General features: G+C 37.4%; 1 protein-coding gene across 1 annotated transcript in view; it reads right to left on the reverse strand.

Moving 5' to 3' along the window:
• The window catches only part of CATSPERE (catsper channel auxiliary subunit epsilon), an 87,839-nt gene extending 80,288 nt beyond the window's left edge, over window positions 1-7,551 (reverse strand). The window contains exons 1-2 of the mRNA XM_070932531.1: window positions 7,497-7,551; window positions 5,590-5,672 (exon numbers count right to left, since the gene is read on the reverse strand). Of these exons, the coding sequence (XP_070788632.1) occupies window positions 5,590-5,630 (41 nt within the window). The 5' untranslated portion in view covers window positions 5,631-5,672; window positions 7,497-7,551. The remainder of the gene's footprint in view (window positions 1-5,589; window positions 5,673-7,496) is intronic.
• Window positions 7,552-12,793: the final 5,242 nt, after the last annotated feature.

Below are 12,793 nucleotides of genomic sequence, written 5' to 3' on the forward strand. Positions count from 1 at the left end.
ATGAATTGAGAATTTAATTAATTGATAATTAGGACTTAAGCTAAATAAGAAATATTGTTTTCAAATATTGATTAGCTACCAAAGCTAATTAGTTGGTAGCACAGTGGAGAAACTGTTTGAGTGTGCCATTTAATATTTGTCCTGCAAATTGGGAATATTTTAAAATAATTCTTAGTCCTGTTAATTTAAGCAAGGGAAAGACAATTAGTGGATGATTATTTGAAGGAACATAGAAAAGATAGTCAGAGAACAGGCGAAAGTGTTGAGGGAGATGACAAGTCTTGCATCCACTGTGGCAAAAACAGGAAAGAAAGTAACCTCCAGCCTATCAAGCCCCACAATTACAATGTCATCCCCTGCAACCCAAAAGTCGATAGAAGGGCTATCAAAAATCGAGAAATCATCAGTGATTCCAACAATGCAAGCGATGCAGTCGTCATTAGCAACGATTCAAGAGACAATGCTCTTAATGCAAGAGAAAATGTCTAGCAATCACCAAGAATTGAAAACAGACATTCAAGGCATTGACCAGAAAATGAGTGACATACAACAAGCTATACAAAAGAACGAACAGAGAATACAAAAAATGGAATCTAAGATTGAACAACAAGAGAAGAACCTAGAGACAGTAGATCAAAAATTAATGGCCCAGAATAGGGATCTGGAAGATTCGATTACGCAGCTGGAAATGGATAGAGCTTCTTTCTATCTGCGTTTCCAAAACATTACAGAAGATAAGGACGAAAATCTGGGCCAAGTAATGGCAGAATTAATAGCAGAGGTTCTTCAACAGGATACAGACGACATAATAAAAGAATTGGATGAGGTGTACAGGGTACAGACGAACTACCCTAGACGGAACAAACTACCCAGAGAGGTACACATAAGGTTCGCACGGAAGAAAGTTAAAGACATCTTTTATAAAATGGTAAAGGAAGAACCAATCAACTATAAGGAAAGGGAGGTGGTCGTCCTGAAGCAAGTGCCGAGGAGGGTGAGAGAACAACGAAGAGACTATAGATTCCTCGCCATACAGCTGAATAAAAGGAATATACTCTTCAGATGGACCTTGCCAGAGGGTATGCTGATTACATGGCAAGGGAGGAAAATTAAAATAAACAGTCTGGTGGAGGCTCAAGAATTCCTTGAACAACTGAGAGGGTCAGAAGATGAACAGAGTAGCAAAGAGGAATTGGAAGCTGTTACCACAGAAGAGGAACTCACCCAAAGAAGATCCAAAGAAGGGACCCCGGAGGGGAAAGAGAGTTTAGAGGAGAAAGAGAAGGAAGAGAAAGAAAGCAGAGAAGCAGGGAAGAAACAAAGACCACAAAGAGCAGTTCGAGCAAACACCAACCTTAAATTCAAGTAAATCAACACAAGGCAAAAAGGATGGACGATTGGAAAATCCTATCGATCAATGTAAATGGACTTAACGATTATAAAAAAAGAAAAACTTTCTTTAACAAATTAGTCACACAAAATGTAGACATAGTCTGTCTCCAGGAGGTACACATTAAACAAGAAGACAAAAAATATTTGGAATATAAAAAATTTGGGAATCTTTATACCTCCTTAGCCATGAAGAAAAAGAGAGGGGTGGCACTATATATCAAAAAAGAGATAAAGACAGAATTGAAATATGCAGACCCAAAAGGTAGACTACTAATTGTTGAAATCGAGAGAGGCAACTCTTCAATATTAATAGCAGCGATCTATGCCCCAAATAAAAATTTGAAAGAGTTTTATAATAAAACGCGAGAAATAATAAGGAGAATGGATAATAATAATATTTGCATCATTGGGGACTTTAATGGAGTGGTTGACGCGAATAAAGATCATAAAAGACCCAGAGGCCAAAAGAAAAAAAGGAAAAATCTACCAAAAACCTTCTTCGACTTAGTGGATGAACTAAATCTCGTAGACATCTGGCGAACATTACACCCCAATAAAAGACAGTACACTTTCTATTCTAATCCTAATAAATCATGGTCTAGAATAGATATGATGTGGGTGAGCAGGAATATGGGAATGGACATTGTATCAGCAGAGATCTTACCCAACACCTGGGCAGACCATAATCCACTGGAAATTAGATGGAAGAGTAGATGCAAGAGAAAGAATACGAGATGGAGAATGAATACACAATTCCTACGAGACAAAAAAAATATTGACAAAGTTAGGGGGGAGCTAACAATTTTTTTTGAAGAAAATGAAAAAGAACCAATGGACCGGGGAATAATCTGGGATACGATGAAGGCCTATTTAAGAGGCCTAATGATAGCATATGGAGCATACAGAAATAAAGAGAGGAGAGAAGCTCAAAGAACATCGCTAGAAGAACTGGCAAAGACAGAGAAAGAGGCACAACAAAACCCTGACAACGAAACAATAAAAGAAAATTGGATGACCATCCGTCATAAATTAAATATAATGGATCAAGAAAAATTAGCATATGAAATTAAGAGAACAAAACAATATTATTTTGAGAACGCCAATAAGCCAGGCAGGTGGCTATCCTACAGAATTAAAAAAGAGAGAGAGAAAGGAATTATTTTCCAATTAGAGGACCCGGAAGGCCACATTGTAACCAAGGAGGAAGAAAAACTGGAAATAGCACACGAATACTATGCGTCTTTATATAAAGAAGAAGATATTCCCAAAGAGAAAGTAAAACAATATCTATTGGAGGAGGGAATGCCACAGATCGGAGAGGAGGAAAAAGAGATGTTGAATAAAGAGATTACATTAACAGAGTTAAAGACAGCAATTGCCAAACTGAAAAAGAACAAATCTCCGGGCCCGGACGGATTCCCAGGGGAATTATATAAAAATTTAGAATTAGAAGACATTCTGCTTCCAAGAATGCTTGAAATTTTTAATGAGGCCTTAATGAAAAATAAAATACCAGAATCTTGGAGAGAGGCCTATATTACACTCTTACCAAAAGAAGGATCGGACACCAAACTGATACAGAATTATAGGCCAATTTCTCTTCTCAATATTGATTATAAAATATACATGAGCATATTAGCGGAAAGACTAAAAAGAATCCTCAATAAGATAATACAATAAGATAATACAGAATGGATTCCTCCCAGGGAGGCAAATTAGGAATAACACAAGGATGATTTTGGATGTGATAGAATATTATAAGGAACACCCGGACAAAGAGGTGGCATTAGTTTTTTTAGACGCCCAGAAGGCCTTTGACAATCTGAATTGGGAGTTTATAAAGCAACAAATTAATATAATGGGATTTGGACAAAATTTTGCAAACACAATAAACACGATTTATGAGAAGCAAAGGGCTAACATCCTAGTAAACGGCGAACTTACTAAAACATTTCAGATCAGTAAAGGAGTAAGACAGGAATGCCCAATGTCACCACTTCTGTATATATTGGCAGTAGAAGTGCTATTAAAGAAGATTAGAGAGAGTGATCAAATTAAAGGGCTCAAAATCAGGAAGGAAACATATAAAGTCCAAGCGTTCGCGGATGATGTCGTTTTAATTATGGAAGAACCGGCGGAAACAGGCATACAAATATTGGAAGTACTTGACAAGTATGGAGAAGTAGCGGGGCTCAAATTAAACAAATCTAAAACCAAAATGCTCACCAAAAATATGACGAAAAATCAGAAAGAAGCCCTGGAGGAATCCATGGGAATACAAATTGTGAAGAAAGTTAAATATCTGGGAGTGTGGATCTCAACAAAATATTTGGCCCTCAAAGAGGACAATTATGTCCCTTTGGTAAAAAGCATAAAACAAGACTTAGAGAAGTGGGGGAAGCTCCAGATTTCCTTCTTAGGGAGGATAGCGACAATTAAAATGAGTGTCTTACCCAAATTGTTGTATCTGTTTCAAACGGCGCCAATTAAATTAGATAAAAAATTTTTCAGAGAATTCAATGCCACCATTAGGAAATTTATTTGGGGAGGAAAAAAGCCAAGAATAGCAATTAGGAGTTTACAAGATAAAAAAAATAGAGGAGGGCTTGGACTACCTATTTGGGAAACTTATCATAAAGCAGCAATTCTTGTTTGGCTAAAAGATTGGGTGACCTTGACGAACAAAAGAATTCTAACGTTAGAAGGGCATGATCTTCAGAAAGGCTGGCATGCCTACCTATGGGAAACAGGGAAAAAAACAAAAACACACTTTAATAAACATAAATTGAGGGATATATTGAAGTCAACCTGGAAAGAAAAAAGACGAAAACACTATACTAAAATTCCCAGTTGGCTCTCAACTATGGAGGCGATAATATACCCAAACGTTCTGGAACATGGTAAAACGGTGAAATATAAAGAAATATTAGACGAGGCAGGGAACATCAAAACAATAGAACAGTTAAAAGAACAAGGCACTCATATAGAATGGTGGACATACGCACAGATAAAATCAAGATACAAAAAAGATAAAGAACAATATGGTATAGAAATGGGTAGCAAAGATTTTGATAAGATTTGGATGAGTACGGACAATAAATTACTAGCTAAATTGTACAATTATTTGGTAGAATATGACCTGATGGAGGAGGTGGTTAAAGACCCAATGTTAGCATGGGCCAAAAATATTGGGAAAAATATAAATTTGGAAGAATGGGATCAAATATGGAATAACAATATAAGACTCACTAAGGCAACCACCTACAAGGAGAACCAGTATAAGACGATCTACAGGTGGCACCTAGCACCAGCTAGGATTGCCAAGATTTATCCCAACCTAAATCCAAAGTGTTGGAAGTGCGGACATCAGCAAGGCACTTTTTACCATTGCTGGTGGACCTGTTCTCAAGCAAAAAAATATTGGAAGATGATTGGCAATTGGCTTTCAGAAATAATAGGTGAAACTTTTGAATTAGATCCTAAAATATTCCTCCTGGGAATTCTCAAGACGGAAATGGCAAAAAAGAAGAAATACCTAGCAGTGCATATAACAACAGCAGCAAGAATCTCTTTTGCTCAACAATGGAAAGAGAAAAAAATACCAACTAAGGAACAAGTAATCGGTAAAATAATGGAATGTGCCGAGATGAATAAATTAATGCTAGAAATCAATGACAGAGAAGATTCTGATTATTATAGCGTGTGGGACAAGTGGTACGGGTGGTTAGAGAAGAGGAAAATGAAATTAAAAAAATGAAAGAGACTAGAGTGAGTACAAGAAATAGTTAAATGAAATAGAAAGAGAAGATGTACCGTAGATGGTAGAAAGTATAACGAGGTAAGGAAAGGTTACATAAGTAAGCAAAAATATGACTTATGTATTTATTAATTTACCTTTAAAGACCCATTATATATATATACATTAAGAATGATATAAGTATACATTTATATACCATGTAATTGAGTAGCAAAGATTATCTATATGTACATACATTTGTATTTTTAATTATTTCCTTTTCCTATACCATGTAACCGGATGGACAAAAAACTAAATTATTACAATTTCTTAACAATAAAACATTTAAAAACGGAAAAAGAAAAAAAAAAGAAATACAGTTGCAGAACTCTAGATTCAAAGCAGCAGCCATAGTTGAAGATATATAAATAGAAAGAAGTGCAAATGTGTAGGTATTTTACCTGTATTCTTCTTGATAAATATACCATGAGAAACAGTTCATATCTGCTCTGATAGATAAGTAGCGCTCCTCATCATCAGATGACTATAAAAGGAAAAATACAAATTATTTCTTTTTTTCATAGTATCAGAGTTATCCAAGAAGTTTCTTATGCATAGCTATGGATATAGTTTTACATATTTGGATGGATGGATGAAGGTATAAATTACAAAACAATACTTGCATATGATGCAAAACCTGAAGACGTGACCAATCATAAGGAAAATTCAAAAAGTCTTGACAAGCTAGAATATAAAATCAAAACATACCAGAAAACAATATAAGGTTTATAATAAATATGGGGAAGAGTTGCCTTGGGAGAAAAACATCTGAAAATATTCTACATGTCTTAAAGCATAACACGTTGGTTAGGAATCAGCAGTTGCTAGTACAATATTTAGTCACACTGGAGGAAGAATAATTCTGCTTCTTATTTTACTAATATGGTCATAATCAGAGGGATGGCTGTTACCTTGAGGGAACTCCCTCCACCTTGCTAATCTTTTAGCCTTGTTAATTTTAAATTTTGATTCTTACTTTTAACTTGTAAATTTTAACATTATTTTTAATTTTGCTGTTAATAGTGCTTTTAGACATGTTTTTATATTATTATCTTGTTTGTAAACCATGCAGAATCACTTAGGTGAGTTGGGCGGTGTAGAAATTTGAGATAGATGGATAGATGGATAGATGGATAGATGGATGGATGGATGGATGGATGGATGGATGGATGGATGGATGGATGGATGGATAGACAGACAGACAGACAGGCAGGCAGGCAGGCAGGCAGGCAGCTAGTTATTGGAGAAAATTCTGGAGTACAGAAGTGCAAAGTACACAATAAGAAGCAGAATTATTCTTAATTTTTGTCTACAATAAAGATTCCACTTTACTTGGGTCATATCTGGGAACCTTCCACAAAGTCTAGTCAAAAAGCTAATACTACTGATTCCAGCTGTGAATTTTGGGAGAGTGGAGAAAATTTTATGTATGGTCATAACTGGTGAAAAATAAAACGAGAGTGGGTAGTTTCTAGAGAATGTTGCACTGTCTCTGGTTAGTAGTACAGCTAACCTAACCCTAAATTCCAGGATTTTTTTTGATCAAAAGCGACTCTCTTTTATTGTCAGTGCTGATTGAATTTAACTGTTACACAACACATAGTTCTACTTTAACCCAGTCACAGAATGGTCAGTAGACAGATCATAGACAAAATAGCCTGATAGGTTAAAATGGCAATCCAATAATTACATCATGAAACAAAAACTGAACCACTTTAAACAAAAACAATTTTAATTTGTTTGAGGTTTTCTTAGTTCAGGATGCTATCTTCTTTGCTATTGTTTTTTTCTTTATTAAGGACAATGGTTTCTGTGCAATGAATTCTGGATATTTCCACTTCTGTTTCCCTGTGCCAACAGTGGAAATGCTGTAGTTCACTCCTCAGGTAGAACTATTGTCATTGTTTCCAAAAAGTTGCCTAGCCTCCATCACTAGTTCTACTGGATCAGTAAAAAGAATTTCAACCTCAAATAATAAAGCTGTGAAGTTTTCCTCCCCTTCTTTTGCAGCATGAATCTGCCAATTCTGTAGCACTGAAATGGTGACATTCATAACCTACTGCTACCTGCTTTCTTTCAATAAAGCAGAGATTTTTAAAAAGACATTCAAAACAATCTCTGTCACCAAACAATAGCCATTTATATTTGAGGAGAGCAGAACTTTGTCAGCCATAATAATAAATGAATATAACTCTATCTGTGCTTCTGATTTCTTTCATTTCAGAGCCTTTGGTTTCATCATAAAAACATAACTCAGTTATATAATCATATATGTGTTCATAATATTTTGAAATAATTGAAAACTTACTGGAACTGTAACTACTGGTTGAATCCTATGAGAACCAGGAACTGGACAAAACAGTTTTGTTGTTTTTGACCTAAAACAAGGGGGGAGGGAGAATCATAATTAAGTGAATAATACATAATTACTTATAAGATTGTCCTGATAGTTTGCTAAATTACAATATTGTAACTAATGTAATTACAGAATGCTGGAAGTAAGACTGTTTTATAGCATTCTGCAATTTTGTGGAAGTACAGTACAAACCACACATAAAGAACTTCACTCATTATGTTAATATAATACCTGGCTTTTCAGTTTAGTATGTTGTGCAAACTAATTATTGTTTCTTTTACACTAGGTTTAAATGGATTATGTTGTATTTATTCAATAAACCATATTTTAAAAAATCATCTGCCCTGTATAACTGCAAAAAACATATTAGATTAGAGCACTTTTTCCTAATATAATTACCCACTGTTTTAAATATCTCTGAGTATATTTACTATTAGCTGTATTGTCTGCAAATAGTGGGAAAATTAATTGAAAATATTGGGGAATGCGCTCACTTATCTCAAAAACAAAGAAAAATGTGCTTCTTTAGGAAAGAAAGGCTCCAATGCCCTGATTTGCATGCTGATTTACACAATTAGTTTAGAGTTTAGAGTTTATTGGATTTCTATACCGCCCTTTTCCCAGGGGACTCAGGGCAGTGTACAGCCACATTAAAACACATGAATTTATAAAATTTTAAACCAATTAAAACAAATATATACAATTTGGCCCTCAAATTAAAACACACATACATCCACTTAAAATTCATATTAGTTTAAGCACACAATCATCTAATTTGTTTATTACAAAAAGTAGGGTAACTCATATCTATCTCATATCTTTTTCTTACAGCTGCTTTGTTTAGAATTAGATGTTTAAAAAAGAAATGGTAGCTGTCATACCACTTTTATAATCTTTATTATACTGTAGTTAGTAAATTATAAAATGGGATTGATAAAAATGTAAAAAGAACTACAAAATATCTCGCCATTCTATAAATAAATTATTCTTATTAGCTCTGAGATTTCTTACTACTGTTAAAGGATCACTATGTCATCCTCTTTCTGCCTCAACAAATAACAGGTACATTAGTTATAACATTTTATTACTGTGATGACCCGGGGCATGGCACGAAGGCAACACAGCCAGAAAACCGGCATGAGTCCCTTTATTGGCACTAACTCTCCGGCCTGGAGAAAACTCTCTCACAAACCTGCAGATACTTCACTCCAAACGCTGCAAACAGAATGACTGCAATCAATCACTCCGACAGGGCAGGATAATGAGTCCCAGATGGGAAGAATAATTCCAGCAAGACAAGATAAGCACACAGTAGCACTACACTAATTCAAACCGTCAGGAGGAATGCCAGGAATGGCAGGCCACACTCAAACCACACAAAAGGTTTTTAAGATGGCGGCAACGGAGGAAGCATAGTTACATCACAGGGAGATAAAAGAATAGAAAAGTTGCTATTAAAGTAAGGTAAGTGATAGGAGGAGAGGTGGAGAGGGAAAGACAAATCATAGAATAAATCATAGAGAAAGAAAAATAAGTGGGGAAAGGAAAAGGAGAGGAAAGACTGGAGAAATAGGAGGAAAATGATCCACAGTGAACTTGTGAGAAGCCCAGCTGCACCCGAGAGCATGGAGGCCCATTGAAGTGAGGTGAGCGGAGAGGCAAAACACACCGGTGGAGAACAATGAAGCGATCTGGTGAGCGAGTCGGGCCCAGCTGTGGAGCAGGGAGGAAAACCATCCATGGGGCAGAGAGGCGAGCCAACTGAGGGCAAAGCAATGACTGGCAGAGAAGGAAAAGGTGAGCCAGTGAGAGACAGAGAGGAGCAGGGAGGAGGAGGAGGAGAACTGGCTGTGGAGAGGAGACAAGATGCGAGCTTGCCATGGGCCATCCGGGGGGTCCTGTTGCTGGGAGAAGCAGCACAAACGTGAGCCATGTGGCTGAGGAGCCAGGAGCAGTGGCAGCGTAGCAGAGGGGAGAGCTGACAGTGAGAGGCAGCTGAGAGAAGTGTGGAAAGCAACAGGGAAGCATTGATGCAACTGGACGCTGTCAGTCTTGGTGGAGCATTTCAGCACAGCGGATCAGCGAACCGGTGACTGAGAACAGCAACAGAGCAGTGTGGCAGACCAACAGGCAAGGGGTGGGAGCCATGAACTGAGAAAAGCAGGGAGAGCTGAATACCCATTAGAGGCAAGAGAAAAGCAAGTAGGAAGGGAGGATAAAAAGACAAGGACACAAGTCACAGGACACAAGGCAAAAGAAAATCAAAAGCAAATAGACAATAGCAATTACGGAACATAGAAAGGCAGAGAAGTAAGAGATAAATCAAGCCCACAAGAAAGCAGGGAAGGAAAGAATCGCAAGAAGGAAGGGACAATCAAAGAACATTCCAGTACAGGCTAAGAACGAACCTCGCACTTAAGCCCACTCAACACTAAAAAAATTTAAATTGGACAATCTAAATGATCTGCTAGAACCTTACAATTTTAAATTGGACAATTTGAACTATAGTACTTTAAATCCTTAAACTAGGCATTCTTTAAATGTTAGACTCTTAAACTTTAGCTAGACTTGAGTCCCCCAAATTTTAAATGATCCGTTAGAACATCTGTATTCAAAATTGGACATTTCCCCCTTTTAAAAATCTGTGGTAAAACCCTCTACACTTTCACTCTCAATTTTTTGTAAATCCACTCATGGAAGAAGAAATTGATCTGGAGAACATGTTCCATGTATATATTTATGCCCATAGAATACTCAAACTACATATGTACCAAATGTAAATTAATCAAGTTACTAGAAGAAAAAGTAAAGGGTCTAGCGGAAACTCTAACCACTCTGAAACTCGACCTACAAAATGAGAACCCCCAAACCTTGTAAAAAGAATATGCCCAAATTGAACATAATAATGACCAAACAACTTCTAAAAGAGTTGACCCCTTAGAGGAAAAAGACAGATGGAAACATGTCACTCATAGAAAAAAAACACAAACCTCTTTCCAAACCAACCCACTCTGATGCAGCCCCATGTGTGCTAAGCAATCAATATCATGGATTCTCACTAGAAGAAAACATGCAGACACATAGAAAAGAAGCACCATCAAATGTCCCTAAAAAAGGTAGCACCATCAAATGCTACTGTGATAGATAGAAAAACACCCCAAACCTCCCTAGGAAAAAAAAGGCAAGTGTTGGTGATAGGAGATTCAATTCTCAAGTGAACAGAACTGCCATGTGTAGACCAGACAGTCAATCTAGAGAGGTATGGTGTCTTCCTGGAGCTAAAATCAAAGATGTGGCTGAAACCTAGCCAAAATAATAAAACCAACAGACTACTACTACCCCTTTCTACTACTACATGTAGGGACGAATGACACAAAAAAGGACTTGAAAACAATATTGAATGATTATGAGAAGCTAGGCAAGAAAGTCAAGGATTTAGGTGCACAAGTAGTTTTTTCATCTGTACTGCCAATGAAAGGACAACATCTGGTAAGAGAACAAAGAATTCTAGAAGTGAACCACTGGCTAAATGATTGGTGTTGCCCAAAAAACTTTGGATTCCTGGACCATGGTCTGTACTACCTCCAAGATGGGCTTTTGGCAAGGGATGGGTTGCACCTCACAAAGACTGGGAAGAATGTTTTCAGAAAATGACTGGCTCAACTCATCAGGAGGGCTTTAAACTAAAATTGAGTGGTGAGGGTGACCAGTCTTTAGGATCTCCAGGACCAAATTCCAAGCAAAAAACCCTAAAAAGCAAGACAAATAACAAAGTAAGGAGGGATAGGTTGTCGAGTTGTCGGTGATAAGTGACTTTTGTCCACATTGATTGTAAACCCGTGGTTTTGTAGAGATTGGATGACTAATTCTCTGTCCCGACATGCCTGATCCTTTGATGTTGACAAAATTAAAATGTCGTCCAGATAACATACTAGACGTATTGGGATAGACCTGAGATTGGCCGCTACTGCTGCTAACAATTTCGTAAATGTTCTTGGTGCAGAAGAAAGGCCAAAGGGCATTGCCCTGTACTGAAAGTGTTTGTCCGCATATGCAAACCTGAGGTATTGTCTGTACCTTGGGTGGATGGGCACATGTAAATATGCTTCTTTGAGGTCTATGGATTGCATGAGATCTCGTTGTCTTACACATTGTAGAATTGACTTTAGTGAATGTATCTTGAATCTTCTGTATAGAACATTCACATTCAGCTGCCTCAAATTCAGAATTCCCCTCCAACCCCCTGAGTTTTTTGGCACCAGAAAAAAGATCGAATAAAAACCAGTTTGAATTTGGTCTTTTGGAACTTCCTCGATCGCCTTGATTTGTTTCAGGTGCTTGATCTCGAGATTCATCAGATTTTGTTGCAATGGTTGAGTTGACCAAGGACATTGGATGAATCTGGTAGGCGGGTTTGAGGTGAATTCCAAAGTGAGGCCACTGGTTACAGTACGTAAGATCCATGCATCCGTTGTTGATTCCTCCCATTGGTGATAGAATAGTTGAAGTTTGCCCCCAATGGGAAGGGAAGAATTCGAGTCATTTGCCTCTACGAGATTGACGTGACATCGCTCCTCGAAAAGGTCTTCTGAACGATGATTGGCGGCTGCCTCTTCCTCGAAAGGAATTTCTATTACTCGAGTATGAGGAATAGTAGGGTTGAAAATTACCACGTTGTGTGTAGGTATTTGAATTCCCTTGATCATATCGAAAAAACTGTCGTTGAAAGGGAGAATATCTGCGTTCTGGTCTTCTATACAAGGAGGGTAAAATTTTCTTTTTATCCCTGCCTTCTACCAGAACCTGTTGCAAGGACTCTCCGAATAGAGACTGGCCTTTATAAGGGGCTGATGTGAGCCTCCATTTTGACCGTGAGTCAGCTTTCCAGTGACGTAGCCAAAGAATTCTTCTTGATGTTACAGAAGATGCTAATGCCCTGGAAGCAAATTTGGCAGCATCTAATGAAGCATCTGCAGAGTATTCTGCAGCTGCAATAATTTTTGATACATCTTGTTGTATCCTAGATTGTTCAGGTGGTAATCTATCTCTTAATTGTCTTAGCCAAATAAGGGAGGCCCGGTTAAAAAATGATGCTGAAACTGCAGCTCTAATTGCCCATGCCGCGGCTTGATGAGTTTTGCGACATGTCATTTCAGCTCTTTTGTCTTCAACTTTAAGACCTTCTCCAACTTCACTGACTAACACAGAAGATGACGTAAGTGTTGACACCGGTTCATCTACTAATGGCA

The sequence above is a fragment of the Pituophis catenifer genome, unplaced genomic scaffold (genome assembly GCF_029215685.1).
Source record: "Pituophis catenifer annectens isolate HBS135680 unplaced genomic scaffold, rPitCat1.0.hap2 SCAF_1, whole genome shotgun sequence".
NCBI lineage: Eukaryota > Metazoa > Chordata > Lepidosauria > Squamata > Colubridae > Pituophis > Pituophis catenifer.